The following is a 22,982-nucleotide window of genomic DNA, read 5'->3' as shown; positions in this document are numbered from 1 at the left end:
TATATATATAAAAATGTGTGTGTGTGTTTTGTTTCGTAGAGTTATCTTTTCCAGCTGTTGCAAGGCCTGGCCTTTTGCCACTCTCACAGGGTTCTTCATCGAGACCTGAAGCCCCAGAACCTCCTCATCAACGCCCAGGGGGAGATCAAACTCGCTGACTTTGGCCTGGCAAGAGCCTTTGGAGTGCCCGTCCGCACATACACACATGAGGTAACGCATACAGCTACTCTGTTCATGTCACAGGCTTCTTCTGAAAAATATTATTTGGTTATATGGTTTGAAATGCTTATTCTTTACTAGCCCGGCAGCAAAGTGCACTCCATCATGTTTCCTCTAAGTGAATTGAGCCCTCTGGTATAGGAAGAAAACATCTCACAATAGGGCTAGGCTTTGTGTCACTACACAAAGCTGTTTCAGAGTTTTTAGTGCATTTTCTTTTTAAATATCTATTTTGGTTCATTCCTTCCTGAGAAATTGTATTTTCCTGAATATAAGCTTGCTTCTGTGATGTTTTTCAGGTGGTAACACTTTGGTACAGAGCACCAGAAATCCTCCTGGGCTGTAAATACTACTCCACAGCTGTTGACATCTGGAGTCTGGGGTGCATCTTTGCTGAAATGGTAGTTTGCACTAAGTTTTATGTTTAACAACAGGCTTCCCTGTGATTGAACTAAGCCTACACACTATGGATCAAACGTAACCTCTAACCAACAGACTCCCCTCACTGTCCCCTGTTGTACAGCTCACCAAGAGGGCCTTGTTCCCCGGCGACTCTGAGATTGATCAGTTATTCAGAATCTTCCGCACCTTGGGCACACCTGATGAGACTGTCTGGCCTGGAGTCACATCAATGCCTGACTACAAACCATCTTTCCCCAAGTGGGCCCGGCAGGAATTATCTAAAGTGGTGCCGATTCTTGATGAGGATGGAAGAGAACTGCTTGGAGTGAGAACATTTGTCCTTCATTTACAGATTAATTTAGCATTCATTACATTCGTGGAGGAAGGCCGTCTCTTGTGCTTGTTTGTGTGTGAGTCAGCAAGACCAAATGGGGATAATGAAGATATATGTACAGCTGGTGAAAAGGGCAAAAAACAAAACAAACGAATGCACTTAAATGCAACAAAATCAGACACACGTGTCCCAGGTTAGAGTCTATTCATTTTGATTAAGATCCAGGTGCAGATTACAAAGTCAAAGTCAAATCATTTTAGCAGAAGTGCAACAGAAGTGTTTTTATTTTGTCATTTTTTTTCTACCAGGGATATGAAGTCGCAATGTTAGCAAACAAAATAACAAGTACATTTGTTTTCCACTACAGCGTACAAAACCTTTAAAGTAGAGATGTGAAAATTACTTGATTGATCAATTAGTCCATTAATGGAAACTTGGCAATAATTTCAATAATTGATTAGTCATTTCCATAATCTTTCAAGCAATCTTTTTCATAGTATAGTAGTAGTTCATAGTATATATAAAATATTATAGTAAACTGATAACATACAGTATACATTTTGTCTGAAGAATAAAACAAGCAATCTGGATGCATGATTTTGGGCTTTGGAAAATTATAACCGGCAACATTTTTCACTTTTTCCTGACTTTATACAGACTAAAAGGATAAATCGATCAAGAAAATAATTGGTTGTATAATTAAAATAATTGTTAGTTGCAGCCCTACTTTATAGACTTATCATTTGACTATATTTATAATTTTTCCATTTCTGTTGTTTTCCTTGCAGGAAATGCTGAATTATGATCCAAACAAAAGGTTATCTGCCAAAAACGCCCTCGCACATCGATACTTCCGCGACGTCACCATGCCAGTTCCTCATCTGAGACTCTGAGTCAAGCAAAATATCGGCCCATTTTAACACCAACAATGTCTAAGCAATATGGACCTCCTCGCTTCATATCCACGGCTGGAGTGGACAGAAAATGTGGACACTACAGGATATGTTGGATCCTTCAAAGGATATTTGTTAATGCCTAAAAACCAGCTTTCTAGATGACCGACATCCTGAGAGTTTTGCTGTTTTTTCAGCCATGGTATAGTAGTTATGAAACTAATTTTCAATATCATATTTGTGTGCAACTGCCATTTTTGATGCTAATGCTATTTGGGATTGGGATGGTCCTGTGACTGAGTACAGGTCAGATTGACTAATTCTAGTTATCTGCCATTACCAATCTGCCAATACTGCCATTTCCTAATTTAAATGTTATGTTGGCTTTAGGAAATCCAAATTTAAATAGTCAATTAGTTAGAATTAAATATGATTGAAGAAGTGTGTGGGATAGTGCAAATAACAAATGTCAGCCAACAGTTTGTGCCAAAAGAACATGAGACTACGGTTGTGTTCTTTTAGGTTGATTTCTTGCAGTTAAATCCTGTATTTGGGTTTAATGTATCTTGAAGTGTTTTTTTTAACAGCACTTGTAGTTTAACACGCAAAACTGTTTCTGGTCGTTTGTTGGCAGGATCACTCCCCTGAATGAAGTGCTTAGAGCTTTGTACATACAGTTGTGAAATACGAATGTTCCCCGTTGTATTCAGATTTTACGGAATTTAATGTGCTGTTGCGTCTTTCTTACTCTAGATTTTATTCAAACGTAATGAACCGTTTTTATGGATATTGTTTATTTACAGTTTGAAAAAAAAATAAACTTGTTTAAACAACTGAAACTGTTTGATGTGAGGAACATTTTGGGATGTCTTTTTCAGTTATGCACCCAACTCAAACAAGTATGCCAAATAGTTTGAGACTCATACCGGAGTCTGTCTTGCATTGTTAAATTAAATTGCTGTTACACTTCACTGATCTTTGCAAGACTAATTCACATGATCCCTTCTCCAGTTGGCATCTTGTCAGAATGGCTTTGTTAACCTGTTTTTGTAAAATACGTAGTGTAATTTTCTCTAGAAAAAAATACACAACAGTTTAAGAATTATAATCATACGAAAAGGACAAAGGTGATGTTTTAATTGTTTTCAAGACAAAGAAGTAATAAAGTTAGATGATGAAATGATGGTGTTAGGATAAACTTAACCTGAAAAAAAGTTTCACAAAGACCCCACAACAATTGTGTTCAATGAAATACAACCAATCAATTAAATATGTTTTCATTAGTCAGTGCCATACTTAGACATCATGTCAGTCAATGGGTTTCAACTTTAAGGAGCAAGGTTGAAATCAAAAGATGTACAGTAACAAAGAAAGTAAGGCCTTGCTATCTGACACAGTGTCTTTTTAATGATGCCACAAGGGGCTGTTAAAGTCTAAAAGGTTTAAATCTTACACATAGTGGCATTCATATGTTTATGTCTGCATATCCTGCATATTAAAGAAGACACTCCTTGTGAAAACAGTTTGCCATTTATTTTTACAATGAATAATTAGAAGCAGAAATAGGAATAGATGGTACTGGAAAAATTAGCATGTTATAAGTACATAGTAAGAAATAGAAGTTATGTTCAGATATAAATAATAAGTGCATTATATAAGTGGCATAATTCAAATGGTGGTGTTCTGTCAATCTTGGTGATTTCATATAGTAAAAAATTGACGCCACATAATACATATGTGCTTGACTTGTGAAAAGTTCACATGATGCATAAACAGAAATATAACAGCACTAGCCAGCTAGCTTTTACTTACACGTATATTAATATCCCAGGCTTATTTATTGCAGTTCGGAGGTTGCCAGCCATAGTCACAACATTGCTGTAGTTGCACTATACGTGGGAACATCATATAATAGGATTGTGGCAGAGTTTGAAATTAATAAAGCTGCAAAATGAAGTTTGAGCCATAACTAAAGAAAATGTTTATTTTCCTCTATCTTTTTAACTAAGCATTGCCTTTTAATATAATATGACTATATAGCCTATGTCATCAGATATAAGTTTTCAGACGGCAAAATTACATGTCAAATAGAAAAAGATTGGACAGATTTTTCCAGTGAGTTTAAGGCGAGTGGGTGGGTAGTATATAGATACAGTCTTACAATCCATTCCTTTTAAACCTTTTGGGGATTTTAGACTTAAAGGGTTAGTGTGTAGGATTTAGGGGGATCTGTTGGCAGAAATTGAATCTAGGCTAATATTCATAATTAAGGTTTTATTATTATATTACTAGTATAATCACCTGAAACTAAGTATTGTTGTGTTTTCGTCAGCCTAGAATTAGCCCTTCATATCTACAGCTACAGGAACGGGTCCTCTTCCCTGTTTCTACCAGGGGTTCATGCGTCTGGTGCATGGACTGTGTAAGTGAAGCCAAAACATCTTGAACACCCCTGGTGGCTGGCTGCAGTAAAGTTAATAAATCACGCCCCCACTATGTTAGCGGATGGGACACGGACCAAACCTAAAAATCAAAGTACATGTCAAATACTTTTTTCCCAAACATGGTTTCTGTCATTTTAGGTATTTGTTATCACGCAGAGGTTTGTTCAAGTGTTAATTTTGCTGATAACTTTTGCACAGTGGGAGGAAGTGGAGATGCATTGTCCATCTTTATATACAGCCCAGAACGGACAAACCAAACACCTTCTCTAGAGGCTGCGTTTTGCTTTACGTAAAGGTTCTGCTACAGGCTTAGAAAGGGAGGGGTGAGCGGGGGGGGGGAATACTTCACGTCACTGCTGACCATTTTGCTTACCATGCTGGAATGTTGGCAACTTTTGAATTTATTTCTCCTACCCTCCGTTGTTGTCCATTCATTTATAAATGGTATAAAAGTCAAATTGCATCCTCTTGAAACTTGCTTGAATTGTCACAGTGCACTCATTTTTAGAAAATGTTCTGTAATTGTCGAGATTTTTCAAAGCAGTCTGGACTTAAACTGTGATTATTATATTATATTATATCACGCACACACTGACAAATCTGAAAATCCACAACATGCATTATAGCTTTAGTGCATAACATTTTAAATATTTATGAATGTCTGTTACATTCAAGCAATTGCCAAATGAGTTGATACAAATCAAATTAAGACTATCAGCTCCACAAAACTCTCTTTGATTTTCTTAGTATGGCTATGTTCAGAAAAGGGTGTCGGCCGGCGACTTTTGCACACAGAAACTCAAGTATAGATAAGTACCTCTTCTAAAGGGTCCATCGTGTTTTTTTTAATCCTCCTTGTCCTCCTTGGCTACAAGCAACTGCGTGGAAGAGGGGTGGGGGTGGTGTGCAATCACTGAAGGCAGTGATGTTGTCATTACTTACAATTGCTCATCATGGGGGGGAGACAGAAACCATGCACCATAGCTTTAAAAATGGTCAGCAGTAATGTAAAGTACACAAAATTTGTAGTTATGGAGCTTAAACTTCTAAAAACAATTGCTGGGTACTTTAAGATGGTTCGGGTTTGGTGCTGCATGTTCTTTAGCTCAAATTTCTAATTTTTTTTTCATGATAAGCTTGTACAGGATCTGGTAGCCATCATCCCATGCATAGAGCAGTTGCTCCTGCGGGTTGTACTTTAGACTGGAGTGGGCTCCGTAACGCTTTGGAAAGTAAACCAGTGGTGCTTCTTCGTTGGTCACCATATCATTGACGTCAAACACACATTGGATACGTGACCGACCGGGCTGATTGGTGTTGTACACCACATACAAAGTGCCACAGATGACAAAAGCCCCCTCCGCATTCTCTCTCGGACAGTTTGTGTCCCACATTTGCTCGTTGTCCAGAGAGTTGGCGTCCATTTTAGCAAGAGAGATGTACCTCTCGTTCTGCTGCGAGGCGTAAATGACCCACAGGCCTTCCTCGTCCACAGCCAGGTCCACCACTGTCTCGGGGGTCAGGCCGTACGGTGGGACATGGTCCTGCACTGGGAACACTGCGGCGTCTGTCACAGAGCTGTTCTTGATGTCATATTTAACCACCATTATCTCTTCCGCCTGATTTACATAATATGCGTGATTGTTGAGGACAACGTGTCCTGTTCCCCTCCAGGCAGATGGAAGCTTCAGGTTCTTGGACAGAGACATGCCTAGCGAGCGAGAGAAGTCTTGCACAGAGGCAAACTCATGGATGGTGTCTTCATCCGTCCCGTTAAAAATGTAGATCTTCCCAGAGCCGCTGCTGGTGTCTTTGGTCCACGTGCCCTTTGGCCCTCCGACTCGCTTCAAGATCTTCATGGCTTTTATGCTGGAGATCATGTCGCTGCAATCTGAAAATGTTCACACTTTGGTATCATTTAAATGTATCAGGACTGTTTTTAAAGAGATAGCTCAATATTTTAGGAAGTATATTTACCTGTATTTGCTTTCTTGGAAAGAGTTTACAGTTTTTGTACAGATTTAACTGAAGAAATGTGACGTGTTAATTAGTGAGCTTTAGAGGTTCTGGCAACTTTGGTTACCTTTGGACAGAGCCAGGCTAGCTGTTTTCCCATGTTTCAACTCTTTATACTAAGCTAAGCTAACTGGGTACTGATTCCAGCTTCACACTTAATGTGCAGATATGAGAGTTCTATCAATCTTCTCATCTAACTCTCAACAAGGAAGAAATTTTCCCAAATGTTAAATAATTAATTTATGTAATTTGGGACATGGTCAAGTCAAGTCCTTTCGGGAATATTCAAGTTAAATCCTCACGTTTGTACTTAAATTCTGAAGTCTCAAGACCACAGCTTTGAGATTGTATTGGGAGTTTCTTTGACTTATTTGTTTATGTTGTACACATATGGGTGACAAAGAAAAGGCCAGCATAAAGTGTCTGGGTTTTGGAACACCGTCCCAAATCCCATGGAAGGCAGTGCCACTGACGGGGAAGGAAGTTGGAAAGTATTAAGAAAAGAATACATTGGTTTTGTATTTTCATTGGATTTGGTGATTTGGGATAGAAAAATAGAATAACACCATCCGTTTTCTTTCTGTGAACAAATCTCAGTGATGTAATGTTTTTAAATTTCTACAAAACTAAGCGTACATGGATTAGTGAAGGGTGTGTTGCCTGACACAGGGGATGGAAAACTCTTTTTTTGACCTTTGTTAACTGATGAGAGATCTGTCCAACCAGAGCTTTCTGTTGCACAACTAAAACATCTTTTTAACGTACACATCTTTCACCAAAACAAGCTCTTTTAGCAGCGGCACCGTGGCTCCGTCTGGCCCTAACCACCTGTACTGTAGAGGAAGGTCTGGAAAAGCGAGACTGGTCTAAACATGAATAAGCCAAAGGCTTTTGTAAAGTCTTTGATTAGCCAGTAGAGTGTTGGTGTGAAAATGTAAGACAAATCAATATACTTTAAGTAGTTGATAAGTCATCTATCATTACTATATACCTGTTCTGTTCTGTAAATGAGTAATTCAATGGGTACAGCATTACAAACTTGAGGATTTGCTTGCTTTCTCCATTTCAAATTGTTGTAATTGTGGTTTTTGATCAGTTTTAGGTAGAACTAAGTAAGTATTTTCACATTCATACACAATAAAATGCAAAATACAGGAAGTTTATTCTGATGAACAGAATAAATGTACTGTCCAAGTGCAGTTTAAACACATTATATCTCACCTGATAGTTTTGAGTACTTGGCCTTTTGCTTCTCCTCTACCAGCGTCACTTGCTGTTCTATCAGCTTGTCGTCCACGTCCACACACGGCTGAGCTCCGTTCTGAGTCTCCAGGTAGTCCAACTCACGCTCCACTCGGTCCACCCTTGTCCCCACGCCATCCAGATTCATTCTCAGTGTCTCTTTCTCTTTATCCAAGTTCTCCAACTGGGAAACCATCTGTTGCTTCAGCTCCCGCAGCTCCGAGGCGTAGCGGGCTGTCTGTTCATGCCACAGAGAGATCCGGTCCTGTTTCAAAACAAGGTGACAAAGATCAGTCTAAATTTTAACACAAGCTGAAGAGGTCACACTTGTTTCCATCTTACCTGTTTGTACTTTAGTAATGTGAGCAATGCATGCTGTTTGTTTTACAGGAACTGCAAATTCCCTTCTAGTAATCTCTGAGAAGATCATAATTTTATGTTCTTTAAGGCTCAGTAAGTAGTCTGGGACAGAAAGGCATAATAAGTAGGAAACTCATCCTTCAAACAACCAGGTTCGGCCCACACGTGGCAAGTTTCCACCCTGCTCAAATGTCTTTTAGCAAAAGACTAAATCCTACGAACTCGCTCTGTAGCAGACCCTGTCTCCTGAGGGTATCAGTAAAGTCTGAGAATACATTACAGAGAAATACAGAAAATGAGGGATGTGGATGGATAACATTTTGAGGGAGTTTTATTTAATGAACTCTAGTTAGTTTCAAACTCTGACTCTAGACCTATTGTGAAATAGTAGAACACATTTTTTATTTGACCTTTTTACAAAAACAAAACCACAATATTAAAACAGAACAACTGACAAGATCCCTATGGAGAGCTATTACTGGCTATACTGAGGTTGGAACACCAAGAGAGCTATATTTGTATCCATCACAAAAATAAGTGTCCACACAGGCATGACATTCTCTGAAAGATGATTAATCTAAAATGTGTCGTTGGTGAAATAATACTGTTACTTTATCATCATGATACATTTTTGGATACCAACATAGCACAACTCTTCATACATGCAAATCTTTAATAATGTTTTAAACTACATGTTCATCTCAGTCTCTGAAGCCAGACAATAAGCTCATACTCCCTGTACATATCAGAGAGCTGCATTTTCCAGCATTTTCCTCAGGATTTGCCCACATCTGCATTTCATTGCCTTTGCCCTGTCCTTGGAAGTTTCCTTTCACAGAGACTCTGGAGCGCAGGGCTCGGCAGGAAGGTAAAATGAGTCTTACCTCAATAGCGAGCAGCCTCCGCTCCAAGTAGTCAATCAGTGTTTGGTGCTGAGCAGTGGCAAAGCAGGCCAAAGTAACCAAGACAACAAGTCCTCTCATTTTGTGTCAACTCAGTCTCTTTGCCTCCTGGAGTGGAGTAAGAGTGTGGAGGAGCCAGCAGATTCCCAGAGGTGGGCTGGAATGTTTTAGAAAGCTGTCTGGGAGGAGCCAAAAACATCTGGTGTAGACACACAGCCACACAGTCTCTAAGAAAGACAAGCTTTTAACTGATTGACAAACTGTAAAAAAAAAAACAATATATAGTCTGATGTTTAAATGTATGTATGGCTTTACGCAAAACACAGGACAGTAGTTGGCGCCGGACAACGTGAGGTAGAGTACGAGCAGGAAGTGTAATGTGAGTGGGAGTCAGTAAGGCGCTGTACTCCCGTGTCAAAGGGAAGAACATGGACTGTGGATTTTTATCAACTAGCCTACGTTACAATGCATTAATGAAAAAGTATGTGTAACACATTATGAAATACTCTAACAGATGAATTACCAGATGTTTTCCTGAGCTCTAATCCAAACAGTTAGCTGTATTTTGACAGGACATGAAAAAACTGATGCAGACAGATCCAGAGGTTTAGATTAGATTAGATAATTTTATTGATTTTAAAAAGGAAACTGGTTTAATCACCATGAGTCACAAGAGACACAAGTCAGAAAGGTCACATGTCAACATGTGAAAGACTGTTGCCAAAACAACAATCGTATGCTAACACACAAGATATAACACATATTCCATCAACATATCAGTGTTGCTCAGCAGACAGCCTAAAAAACAATGTATTTGATACATCATTTAACAACTAAAAATCCAACCATATGACAAACACAACCCATAGCTCAAGAAATATTGGTGTCACTGTCATTCAAAAGTTTTGCAGTTGTGGGCAAAAAAGACCGCCTAAATCATTTTGTGGAGCATCTTAGCATTGTTAGTTACTCAACACGCTTTTTAGACACTAAAAACGTTAAAAGGTAGGACTTTCAAATTGAAGCGTGGTCCGAGCATTCCTGTAAGCCTAGACTGTCATGGACATAGTGGCCGACCGGAAAATAATAGCATGGAATAGTGCTGGAAAAGAGTCTATTAAATAAAACAATATGTGAAACATAATCAAGAAGTTTCATTCATCGGTTAAGTCATGTTAAAGCAGTGTGTGTTGTGTTTTCCAGCTATCCCTGTGCACAGGAACACATGCAATACTGGACTGATGTCTGTAGCATGACAATAACAGTAGTTAGGTTAGCGAGTGGTGAATTACCGGGGAAATAGGAAATAGTGTCTGCGGCCTCACTTGTCATTATATGACCACCTTGCTGAACAAAAGTCTGCACACCTCTTTGTCAACACAGCTTGCGCATGGGTTTTAGTTAGCGCTAAAACTCATTATGGGAACAATTGTGTTCATGCTATCATTAAAAGCATATTGCTATTCCTGTACTTTTAAGTTTTGCGAGTTTGTCATACATTTCATTTTGGCTGTTTTTGAGCGACATGACCAAATATCCTGTACACGCTTGAGGAGGACCCACATGAAGTAAGAGGTTTTTATATAGGCTAAGTTTGCTGTAACTACAGTCAGTCTTTCATTCATGCATTTTTTTGTATGATTTAAGTGCACAGTGTGCATCTGAAGTGGTAAATCTATTTTGCAAGTCAAATCAGTATTATTTTTATTACAGACAAACCACAGTATGTGATAGTAACTGATGCAGTCAAACTGTGAAAGATGCCATCTGCTCTGTACTACTCAAGTATGCCAAAAATACTCATCTGCCCAAGACACATTCCTCCAGCAAGTACATGAACATAAAAGTAAGCTTTAAAAAGTTAGTTGTAGGGCTTTATTGTTACAGACCTATAGGTACTTGTTTATTGGATTTGTCTTGGGTGTGTCCTCATGCTTGGACAAGCTCCACTACTCTAAGCCCAAAAATATGCATGTGTAAGGTTTAACTTAAAATAGAGCTGCTACAACTAAAGGTCTATTGTATTCATCATTATTTACAACACAGTCACCTGTTCATGGTAGTCTATGACGTCCACTTTGTACCATCATTGCTTCAGTCTTGTTTGTATAAGGATGTGCTTATTTGAATATGCGTTTTTTATGCATTTCATTTTCAAGTGTGTAAATGCAGGCTTACAAGTCACTACAACAACCTGGATAGAAAAAAACAGATGATAATTTAATTCCATGGTTAGAAGGTGTAATTAAATGAATTACATGCTAACTAATCAACTAATTAAAACTGTGTTGTGGTTTTACATGCTTGCAATAACTGACAGATAATTAGATCACAGAATTTACAGAGACTAGTAAAAAGAGATTTCAAATTTTTGGCAAATCACTAAGTGATAATGAAAATGTATTTGGATGCAGTTGATGCGTTCACTTGATGAATCATTAAGGTTCTTCCTAGATTATGGTACATTAACCATTCTGTCACTGGTTTCATTTGGTTTCAGATCGGGACTAAACGTGGTATTATCCACCCCTAGTAATATATTTGATGTGTGTTGGGGAAGGAGGGAGCAGCCTAAGCAGAAGCTTCAATGCTGGTGTCCAGTCTTTGTTTTATTTTTTAAAGACTATACCACAGATTTCGCATTGTGCTTCTATAACATTGTTGGATTTATGGACAGTTTAAAAAAAAAAGTTGAACAGCAGAAGCAGAGATATGGTATTTTATTTCAAAGTATTCTTGTGATGGTTTAGGTGATTTCTTTGTTTGTTTGTTTTTGGGTTCTGTCTTGTCTCCTCGTGTTTGTGTCTTAGTTTACTCCCCGGTTTTGTGTCGTAGTCTGTCTTGTTTCCCCTTGCGCATCGGTGTGTTCTGTTTCCGGTTTTATGTTAGTCTGGTTTCCTGTTCTGTCTTGTCTTGCCAAGCTTCACCTTTGTCTGTCTGATTGTCTTGCCCCGCCCTAATGTGTTTCACCTGACATATCACCTGTTTATTGTTACCTCTTGTATTTAACCTCTGTGTTCCCTTTGTCTCTTGTCAGATCGTTTTGTCAGTTTGTTGTCTTTGTTCCCTTCCACGCCGCCTCTTGACTTTGTGTTTGTCGTTATCCTTGTTACCCGTTGGTGTTCCCTGCTGTTGCTCCCTGCTTTTTGTCTCGTCTTTTGCCCTGGATCTTTTTGGGATTTTTGGGGGATTTGGCTGTTTTGTTCCACTCCCTGTGTTTTTTTCTTGGACTTCCCTGTGTTTTTTCTTGGACTTTTTGTGTAATAAATCTTTGTGTACCCTCTACCGCCTGCCTCCCTCATCTCTGCGTTTTGGTCCTCATTCCTGCCCGATTTGTGACAATTCTTCTTTGTTAAAACCTGACACGTACATTACTCACAATGCAACTCAGCCACCGACAGTTCAACCTAAGATGAGGAGAGAGCTACAGAAGTCTGATAAGCTCACTTCTTTCTAAGTCCACGTTTGATTTATTTTTTCAAACTCATAGTCTTCAGGCCCAACAGATGCAGACTCAAGTAATTGAGACATTTTCATCAGATTTCACGCAGCTCCCTCTGGGCTCTGGAGCACAACTGTTTTACACAAATTTTCTCACATATGCAGTAGTACTCCCAAAACCCTGGGAACAGAGATTTGATGTGTGAAGTTCTCCTTAAAAAGACAATTTGTTTAATTCTGTACTTATTCTTTATTTTATCAGAAATATCCTAATGTGAGCACTCAGCGGCTGTGCTCACTGTTGAGTCGCCTACGTGTCTCCAAACAAACCCATCTCGAAGCTGTGCCAGGCAGCACAACTAGGCCTGACCTCATCTGCCTCAGTGTGTGTACGTGTGCGTGTTAATATGTAAAAGTTCACATTATCGTTATCATATTCATTTCATGAACACTGGATATGTAAGCTACATAATACTACTAAAAATAATGCTATTTCTACTCCTATAATATGAACAAATAACCATTGTAATAGTTGTGCTCATCACTACCTCTGACAATTCATGTTATAATATGCCATTCTTGTTGTGCTCATTAACACTAAGTTATCATTTATAGAAAGTCTTTCTACCCACAGCTGTGCACATGTCCATATATGGTGCGAAACATGGAGGTACGAGGCTGAGTGGGCTGTGAAAAGAATGGACAAGATGGCGGTGATCAGTGTTACTGTGTGTGCTTGTGCATTTGAATATGAGTCAATCCTTTTTTTCAGCACATTTGCCTACATGATTTTTCGTCCTCCTCAGTGATTGGCAAGAACAATGTGAGAGGTCCAGAAGCATGCAAACACAGGCAAATATTTTAGGGGCAGTGAGGGGGAGAGGACTGAAAACCTTTGGTTATCAGATAGATCAGTTGTTGGCGCATCATACAAGCTTGCAGGGTAGTCTTCAAACAAGAATACAAGGTATGTTATGTTGGATAATATAAAAATTATGAGATTTGATTAGATATCACAACTGCAGGTTTGCCATAAATCTGTTCTGCATTTTATCAAAAGAAAAGAGACTAAAGAGCAAAAACTTTTTAAATAATTAAAACATTTGTGTTGTTGTTGTTGTAGATTAGCGCTGTAGGGAAATGTAATGTAAATGTAAACCAACAAATTTGTGTTTTCCCAATGATCCCCTTTTTCAGAAAAAGAAAACAAAGCAACAAAAGTGTACAAGTGCGACTGAAGCCGAGTGCATCCTAACAACATGGAGTACACATTTAGAGCAGTAACTAAAAACGCTGGGATCATAATCTGGAGAATTGAGGTAATTTTATTATACAGTGTTACATTACATGTCATCTAGCTGACACCCTTATCCAAAGCGACTTCCAATTGTTTACTTACTGTGGACCGAAGTTTTCCAAAATCAGTTTGGTTTCATGATAAAAGAAGAAAAAAAGTCTGCTACTCCAGGAGTAAATAACTATCAGTGATGATGTGAAGGGAAAAGGGATTGAGGAATATAGGTTATTATTAGACCTGAAATGTTTTTCTCTCATTCAGAAAATGGAGCTGGTACAAATCCCTGAGAAATCTTATGGAAACTTTTATGAGGGTGACTGCTACGTACTTCTGTATGTAAGTCTGAGAAGGTGACTAATTGGGGTTTTGGGTGCTGTAGCTTCTTGTTTGTTTAGTAAAACCGACAGTTGTATTTGTATACTTTGTAATAATTAAGCAGTGACAAGATGATTTTGTCTTTTAATATATCACATAGCATCCTGGTTTACACACCACCCCGCACACACTCTTTTTCCATTCCCCACAGACTCAGAAGGTGAGTAGCTCTCTGCGCTATGATATCCACTACTGGATCGGCTCGCAGTCCACTCAGGATGAACAGGGTGCCGCCGCTGTTTACACCATACAGCTTGATGAGTTTTTGGGTTCCACTCCGGTCCAGCACCGCGAAGTTCAGGGCCACGAGTCTGACGCCTTTAGAGGCTACTTCAAACAAGGAGTAATGTGAGTGAACATTTATTTTACAGAAGGCCATCATTTTATAGGCAGGGAAATAAACCTTGAAAAAATAATCATCTGCCTTGTTTAGCTATAAGAAAGGTGGAGTTGCATCAGGCATGAGGCACACTGAAACCAACACCTATGACATTAAGAGACTGCTTCATGTCAAAGGAAAGAAAAGAGTGATTGCAAAAGAGGTAGGCCATGCTTCACTGTGGTTGCTAATCTAAATGGCATAGAGGATGTCATGTAGAAAGAGTAATTTATGTTCAATTTGTTTCAGGTGGAGATGAGCTGGAAGAGCTTCAACCTTGGAGATGTGTTTTTGTTAGATATTGGCAAGACCATCATTCAGTGGAATGGACCGAAGTGTAACAAACAGGAAAAGCTGAAAGTAAGATTTTTTTTGTGGGTGTCTTTCTAAATTGTTGTTTGCAGAATTCATATGGAAACACATAAAAATACATGAGTAGAAAACTTGGAAAAGCATTTACTACAAAATTTTTCTTCTTTAATAATACAGGATTTAAAAAATAATATAATAAATCAGTTCATTCAATTGCAGCTAAATTTCCTAGCGTACAATAACAACACAACAAAAACTACATGTTGTTCACTATTTATATTTTTGTATATAAAGATGTTTTATGATCATGTGACTTGAAAAGTGACATATTTAACTGCTCTATCAGGTCTAGTGTTCTATTTGCAGCATTTGTATCATGATACACGTTTGACGTGCAGACCCTGAAACAAGCCTGCTTTCCATGTTGCTCTTTCCATATCTATATATCATCATTACACCTTTTATGGAAAGCTGCGGGAGTGTGCAGACAGCGTTCATGTCCTACTTCCTGCAAAATAGACCGGAGGCTTTTAATGACTCATTATCCTAGCCCACACAGTTCACAATTGTGTAACAGTAATGCAGTAATGATGGAAACCTTCATGTCCTTGATATTTACATTTTAGGTTTTTACATAATTTGTTCTACCCAACATTTAAGTTAGTTCAGATTTATCCATTATTAAGGATACATGTCATATCATAATTCTGGGATTTCTAACAACACAACATGAAAAGTCCTCAATGAATAGGAGTTACAATTAGTATATGGTCAACTTATAAATAACTCAGGGCCTATGAACATGACCTATTAAATAAATGGATTATGGGTATTGCACTAAACTTAAAATGTACAGTTAACCACAAAACCTTATCTGCAGTGTTATTTATCAGTCTAGATTGTATTAGTGTGAGTCGCCCAGTGTTTGAGATATCAGCTGTAGAAATGTCTGCCTTCTCTTTAATATAATGGAAAAATAGATGGCACTCGGCTTGTGGGGCTCAAAGCACACGCAAAAGTACATTTTAAAAAGTCAACAGCAATGTACCTTTTCCAGAAATCATGACCATAATCCGCAGAGAGGCATGTGGTTTGACATTGCTAGCTTGTGGAGATTATAGCTGGTTTTGGTTTATAGCTAACCAAAACTGCTAGCTTACCTGAGCTAACGTTACATTAACGTTTACATCTCACTAATGCTGTGGCGAGCATGAGCTTCTTGTCCATGAGTAGCCTTTACTTCTTGTTACGCGGTGATACAGTTGATGGGTGTAGTTCGGTAGAAAGAAAATTAAAAATGTCATGATTTCTGAAGAAAAAAAAAGTTGCCATCTAGTTTCACCAAATCGGTGAGATGAGAGACATCTTGATAAATACCACTATAGAACTTTCCCCTTAAGCTCAACTCTATTGTCTGCTACCAGATAACTAGATGCTGCTATTAAATCTTACTAAATGAGTAAAAACTGCACATACATGTTTGTTTAAAGTTTATTGGGGTACACTGATCAGCAATGAGATTGTCAGTCCATTTCTGACAACTCACTTAAAATAGACTTTAAATTTAGTTTGATATTTGTTTAATATATGGTAGGGAATTCAGTGGGCAGACTCCAAGTTTAAAATCTGAGATTTCTGGATTGTGTAGTTTGTCTTTGTTGTGTATCTGCTTCTCAGGGCATGCAGTTGGCCAAAGACATCCGAGACCGAGAGAGAGGAGGTAGGGCAGAGGTCCGAGTGATCGAGGGTGAAGCAGAGAGCAACTCTCCTCAGAACATGGAGATCCTGAATGGTGTTCTTGGAGAAAGAAACTTGGAGCTGACTGACGGACCTCCAGATGAAACTGCTGACCAGGAACAGAAGGCACAACTCACACTTTACCAGTGAGCTACTGACTAGTCCATGACATCCAGTGTTTCATGTAGTCCATGTCCAGTTAAAGTGTTTATTGCTTCTTCTAATTTGCTAATTTGCTAATTTTTACAGTGTGACAGATGCTGATGGTCAGATGAAGGTCACAGAAGTCGCCACCAGACCACTGGTTCAGGATCTCCTCAGCCATGACGTGAGTTGGTGCAATATCGATCTCTAAAGGATGCACATGCCACATCAAGATGGGTGTTAATGCCACTTTAAAACTTGGTACGGTTGTCCATCTAGTGTGACAAACAGCTAAAGGCTTTGACTCTTGATACTCCTGTTTGGACTGATAAAACCTAAAGAAATAGTTTATTTACTAATAGTAAGAAATGATTTAGTCATATCCAGTCTATTTAATGTTATTATTTGTTTAGGACTGCTACTTTCTGGACCAGGGAGGGGCAAAGATCTTTGTATGGAAGGGGAAAAAAGCAAACAAAGCTGAGAGACAAACTGCTATGGCCAGAGCTTTGGTAAGTGATTCTACATCAGACCTTTACATGTATCCACAGCTTGTGTTTGATTGATTTTTCATGCCATATTTCCTCTCAGTTGCCGGTGTATAAGGTACACCCAGCCAAAACTGATGCAGTGTTATACAGCAGTCCTGCAGTAAATGTATGAGTGTATTTGTTATGTTTTTGTCTGATTGGCTGTTAAAGGAGTTTATCAAAGTGAAAAACTACCCGATTACTACAAATGTGGAGACGGTGAATGACGGGGCAGAGTCAGCTCTTTTCAAACAGCTGTTCCAGAGTTGGACTGTTAAGGACCTGACTCAAGGTCTGGGCAAAGTGCATACAAGAGGGAAAGTGGGTAGGTGTGTTCTTAAATTTGCAAAAAACACAACAAGCACAGACTGAACATACGCAGTACATATATTGGTTCTAATTTAAATATTAAACTTAACTGGTTTTGTTTTGTGACCATATTTTGCTTTAGCTCATATCACACAGGAAAAGTTTGATGCCTCTCGGATGCACGGGATGCCAGAGGTCGCTGCTCAGGAGCGAATGGTGGACAATGGGTCAGGTCAAGTGGAGGTATCTGTGACTATTTCATCGAAATGTGCTTTGAAAAGGATCAGTCTATCATCTAACAGGTCCAAAAACTAAATAGTTTCAGCTTCAGCAGCATCCTATGTTAAAATCAATGCTAACATGGTGTGCTAATATATTAATGTCAGCTTGCTAGCGTGTAAAAGTTAAGAAGGTTACACTACTATGTTGAATGTGATTATGCATGTTAGCTTGTTAAAATACTGTATGTCAAATATCCAGTAGTATAGTGTTGTCAACATGCTAACTGTTGATAGGTTAATATGTTAATGCTAGCATGTAAGTATGTTACCATTGGCATTTAGTTTAAAGTGCCGCTAAGCATAGCAACAGAGATGACAACCAGAGCTGCATTACCAACCGGGAAAAGTGGGCAGTCCCTGGGCCCAGACCCTGGGGGGGCCAGACCCTGGGGGGCCCAGACCCTAGGGGCCCCCACAGGTCCCTGGTTGTCTGTTTGGCAACTGCTTTGAAGTGTTCTGATTAATTAAAACTTTGTTTGGCAATATGTACCACTAAATATGCCTTTTTTACATACAGCAGACATTTTGACTGTTCTGTTCATTTAAGCCATAACAGTAGAATGAAGGACTGAGCTACTGCCGCAAAGAAGAAATAAGTGAACAAAAAGATTGGAAATATAAAGAGAAATAAAGAAAAGATTAAATGCACGTGGAAATACAGTTTAATTTTTTTTACATGTATTTGTCCATTTATTCTGTATGTAATGTTTTAAAAGATTTAATTATTCAATTATTTATTTATTTGCACATAAATTGATTTATATTTTGTTTTATGTGGGCATGTATTTTATTTGTATGATTTATATATGTGCATTAATTCTATTTGAAATGAAGATCTTTTCATATAATGTAATTTGTTTACTTCAAGGAATAGCAAAAGCAATAAAGAAAAGAATGAGCAATTCAGTACCATTGTGATGTGCCCAGGTGTGGAGAATTGAGAATCTGGAGCTTGTCCCTGTGGACCCTCAATGGTACGGATACTTCTATGGGGGAGACTGCTACCTGATCCTCTACACTTACTTGGTTAACAACAAGAAGTGCTACCTGCTCTATATATGGCAGGTGAGGATTTGCCCATTGTCTTACATTATAATAGTAATTCAGAATCCCAATTCAATTAATTTCAATTCACTTTTATTTATAGTATCAAATCATAACAAGAGTTATTTTAAGACACTTAACAGATAGAATAGGTCTAGACCACACTTTATTATTTACAAAGACCCAACAATTCCCCAAAGAGCAAGCATGTGGTGCATAGTCCTGAAATATTACGTTTCTTAAAAAGTTGTTTACAAGAAAGCATTTCCTTCACTGTCCCTGCTTTGGAATTTTCTGATTGTCACTGTATTTTCTGATGGAGCTACTTCACCCCTTATTATTTCAGGGGCGCCATGCGACACAGGATGAAGTGGCAGCCTCAGCATTTCAGGCTGTGAACTTGGATCAGAAGTATGGTGGTGAGCCGGTCCAAGTGAGAACAACAATGGGCAAAGAACCAAGACACTTTATGGCAATGTTCAAGGGTAAAATGGTCATCTTTGAGGTACGACTTTTAATCATTCATTTTGAAAAATGTGTGTGTGTATACAGTTTGTATAACAGTTTATAGAATAGAATATTTCTATTTTTTCTGTTAGGGGGGCACATCTAGAAAAGGGTCCTCTGAACCAGAACCACCGATAAGGTTGTTCCAGATCCATGGTTTTGACCCATCCAACACAAAAGCCATTGAGGTTCCTGCCCTGGCTACCTCTTTGAACTCCAATGATGTATTTTTACTAAAGAGCCAATCAGGAATGTATCTTTGGTGTGGAAAGGTAAGAAAGCTGGTGTCAAAATCAGATCAAGAAACTGATAATATACTGAACAATGTGACAAAACAAGACAATATGATACTTTTTGTAGCATTTGCTGTGGTTTCTTGTATTTTGTTGTACTTTTGTATACATTTGTGTGTGTCTGCGGTTGCATAAAGGTTTAATATATGTAAATGTATTATATTATACATTATGTATGGCTAAAATGTATAGAAAACCACTTCCAGAAACATTTACACATTTATAGTTGCATGTTTTGGATTAAGCCCCTTACTGTAGTTCCAATTAAGTGAAATGTTTATGCTACATTGTACAATGGTACGTTAGCCAACAGCGTACTTTCAACATTGTGGCAACAGTTTGGAGAAGGCCCCTGAGCACAAAGCCATGTCAGGTACCGGACCTTGACCCAGACCTTATCGCCCAACATCAGCACCCAACCTCACTAACGCTCTTGTGGCTGATTGGGAGTAAATGTTGGAACATCTTCCCCGGAATAACAGAGTCTGTTATAGCAGCATGTTATTACCAATGGCTTTAAATGAGATCTTCCACAATCACATATGGATTGTAATTTGTGGGTGTCCACATACCTTTGACCATTTAGTACCAATTACCACATCAAAGTAACTAACTTTGTGTTACCAGGGATCAAGTGGAGACGAGAGAGCCATGGCAAAGGAGGTAAGCTCAGTGATTGGCCGGAGTTCACAGCAAGGTTCTGAGGAGATTGTGGCAGAGGGTCAGGAGCCCATTGAATTCTGGGAGTTGCTTGGAGGGAGAGCTCCCTATGCTAGTGACAAGAGGTGATGATGACATACAATACTATTGTCTGCAAAGGAGCTTTATGAGAGTTGAAACAAGGGTAACACGCTTGTTTTCCACTATTTTGCATGTTGCATGATGTTGAATACAGATTACAGCAGACGTTTTCAGATCACCAGCCGCGCCTGTTTGAATGCTCCAATAAGACGGGCTGTTTCATTGTGACCGAGATGACTCAGTTCATGCAGGATGACCTCAACGAGGATGATGTCATGCTGCTGGACACATGGGACCAGGTAAGAGGTGACGTTGTTTGTAACAAATAACTGACCTTTTTAGTGAAAACTATAAATTTCAAAGCTGAATGCAATCACGTCCCAAACGTACCTGAATTTTTGCGTAGACTTTTTTGTGCCATGTTACTTATTTTTTTTTATTGTTGGTCCAAGGTGTTTCTCTGGATTGGTAAAAACGCCAATGAGGTAGAGCGCAAAGAAGCAGTGGCCACCAGCCAAGAGTACCTGCGCACCCACCCAGGCGCCAGAGACCCAGACACCCCCATTGTCTTGATCAAGCAGGGATTTGAGCCGCCCACCTTCACTGGGTGGTTTACAGCCTGGGACCCCTCCAAATGGAGTGTGAGTGGTTTGGAACTGAAATAGCGCATTGACATGTACACTGATGAGTAAAAAAAAACCCCGCTGACAAACATTTATTTCTTTTAGGGAGGAAAGAGCTACGAGGAGTTGAAGAAGGAGTTGGGAGATGAAGTAACACCTGTCAATGTTCCAGTTGTATGTAAAGTCGCATTCATTTCTTCAAGCGTTTTAACAACATAAACAGTTATTTGTATAATACGACGGTTACCAAAATGTTACCCGTTATTTCCCATGTTATATTTAGGATAAAGTTTCTGTGTTGAAGAATTTGTTATTAGATTTCACACAGATATAGAGAGGGACATTCAAGAATGGTTACTGTAGGGCTGCAAAGGTTTACTAGTAGTTTTGAATTGAAGAAGAGTTTTTAACATATTCATTATATTAAAAAATATATTAATTAATTTTTTGCTAGTCAATCTTGAATATGAGTTATGACAAAACATGAGAGACAGGGGTCAAAATCATAAACTTACAAAGTACTCAATCTATCCCATTCAACGTAACAACAGGAAGTGATATATTAATGATGATACAAAGAATAATAATCTTAACCTGAACCTTACTGTGACTTTCTAGGAGCAGAACTGTGTTGAAAGTAAGAAAAGCTTTCAGTTTTTTCCACCTAACGACTTGGTCAACAAACTTACCAATGAGCTGCCTGAAGGTGTTGACCCAACCCAGAAAGAGGTAGATCAAATTACCCAGAGTGGAAATAATCAACTTTGCCACACTTTTGTTGTTGCTTGATATTCTAGGGGAAAAAAGGAATTTCCTTTTCTTGGGTTTAAATCTCAATTTCAACATTATCTCATTCTTCGTTTATTATATTGCCATTATTGTAACCCGTCTGTAGAAACATTTTACATTTTTACCTGCTGTCTCTTTGTTTGTATAATTAGTATGAAATCAAATAGTGTTTTCTAAGAAACTTCCTAGGAAATAATTAGTAAATCACTGACCCATGAAACAAGTTAGTGTCATTATGTTCCATGTATGATTGTTATTATTCAGGAACTACTCATTAATTTGCAGCTAGTCCCCAAATTGTTCCCTTTTCAATCATTATTGAACCACTCAACATTTGGTGCACTTTATTGTGAGGTGTAACCATGATGCTTTGCTGCCAAACAGTATCAGTAATGCGTTGTTCATCATTTGTTTTCACTAACTAACATTTGGGAACTGCTTTTCAGAAACACCTGTCTGACTCTGACTTCAACAACATATTTGGGATCACCAAAGACGACTTCGCCAGAATGCCGCAGTGGAAACAACTAAAAATAAAGAAAGAAAAGGGGATGTTTTAATCAGATTATTTTATATATTTAAAATAAGCTTTTACTGTTAACAACTTTGTGTCAGCTCCCCCTCCCCTACAATTACTGACTTTCCAGTCGGTAATTTTTACTTTAGCTCAATTGGATTTTGGAGTAAATTCGAAAGTGTCTTTTCATCCTGATTAAATTTTAATTCATACATTTGTTCCAAATCACTACGAAACAGGTCTGGAAGGCTTGATTCTTGTTTTAATCTGTTCTGATATTATACAATCACACTGTTTAATTAATTGTTTGTGATATTATTTGAACTCTCAGTTGTAAACTATATAAACTCTAATGCTTACCATGCTCTGTATGTCTTTACGGCATGGATAACCTCTACTGAAATTACACATATAACGAGACATCACATTAATCCTGTGAGGAAGTATAAGCTATATATGATAAAAGACCAATTACTGTAGACAAACAACTATACATTAAAAAAAATATTTAGAAAGAACATGTGTAAAATGTGTAGAATGATTCAAATGTATTACAGCAACAAACCCTTATGTAACTTTATTAACTCTGAGCTCACTCCTGAACACCAAACCAAGTGTAAGGAAGCTCTGATTTTGCCTTTAAATAGACTTTTTCATCTATTAAAAAAATTATTTTTCAACACGTCAGGCAAAAAGAAAAATAAATCTTTAGACAAAATAAAATTAAGTTTTAAACCAGTTTAAAAGTGTATTTAGACATCTGCAGGAGTACAGAGTTCAGTGCTATTTCTGGTGGAGTTATGTTTTGATGAAATGGTATTTGAAGATTCATAGAAACAGATTACCAATCC

At 38.3% G+C, this 22,982-nt stretch overlaps 3 protein-coding genes across 3 annotated transcripts in view; 2 read left to right on the top strand and 1 right to left on the bottom strand.

Annotated features, from left to right (window-relative positions):
• Positions 1 to 2,684, top strand: part of cdk2 (cyclin-dependent kinase 2) — a 4,633-nt gene extending 1,949 nt beyond the window's left edge. Inside the window, exons 3-6 of the mRNA XM_034869518.1 lie at positions 40 to 210; positions 519 to 620; positions 743 to 946; positions 1,744 to 2,684. Coding sequence (XP_034725409.1) covers positions 40 to 210; positions 519 to 620; positions 743 to 946; positions 1,744 to 1,848 — 582 coding nt within the window. The 3' untranslated portion in view covers positions 1,849 to 2,684. The remainder of the gene's footprint in view (positions 1 to 39; positions 211 to 518; positions 621 to 742; positions 947 to 1,743) is intronic.
• A 1,789-nt stretch (positions 2,685 to 4,473) lies between these two features.
• Positions 4,474 to 9,056, bottom strand: olfml3b (olfactomedin-like 3b). Its single transcript, XM_034868652.1, has 3 exons — positions 8,795 to 9,056; positions 7,530 to 7,815; positions 4,474 to 6,183 (listed from the first exon to the last, which is right to left on the bottom strand). Exons 1-3 carry the CDS (start codon positions 8,891 to 8,893, stop codon positions 5,399 to 5,401), a joined length of 1,170 nt encoding a protein of 389 aa, XP_034724543.1. The 5' UTR covers positions 8,894 to 9,056; the 3' UTR covers positions 4,474 to 5,398.
• Positions 9,057 to 13,110: 4,054 nt separating this feature from the next.
• On the top strand, positions 13,111 to 22,490 carry avil (advillin). Its single transcript, XM_034868569.1, has 20 exons — positions 13,111 to 13,220; positions 13,451 to 13,572; positions 13,812 to 13,886; positions 14,077 to 14,273; positions 14,359 to 14,467; positions 14,554 to 14,664; positions 16,294 to 16,499; positions 16,603 to 16,681; positions 16,911 to 17,009; positions 17,199 to 17,352; positions 17,479 to 17,579; positions 18,545 to 18,682; positions 19,008 to 19,166; positions 19,261 to 19,440; positions 20,089 to 20,246; positions 20,357 to 20,501; positions 20,655 to 20,843; positions 20,931 to 20,999; positions 21,444 to 21,554; positions 22,061 to 22,490. The coding sequence occupies exons 2-20, from the start codon at positions 13,513 to 13,515 to the stop codon at positions 22,172 to 22,174; spliced, it is 2,454 nt and encodes an 817-aa protein (XP_034724460.1). The 5' UTR covers positions 13,111 to 13,220; positions 13,451 to 13,512; the 3' UTR covers positions 22,175 to 22,490.
• Positions 22,491 to 22,982: the final 492 nt, after the last annotated feature.

The sequence above is a fragment of the Etheostoma cragini genome, chromosome 4 (genome assembly GCF_013103735.1).
Source record: "Etheostoma cragini isolate CJK2018 chromosome 4, CSU_Ecrag_1.0, whole genome shotgun sequence".
In the NCBI taxonomy this organism is placed as follows: domain Eukaryota; kingdom Metazoa; phylum Chordata; class Actinopteri; order Perciformes; family Percidae; genus Etheostoma; species Etheostoma cragini.
Note: the sequence above shows the minus strand (reverse complement) of the source record. Positions and strands in the feature narration are given on the sequence as shown.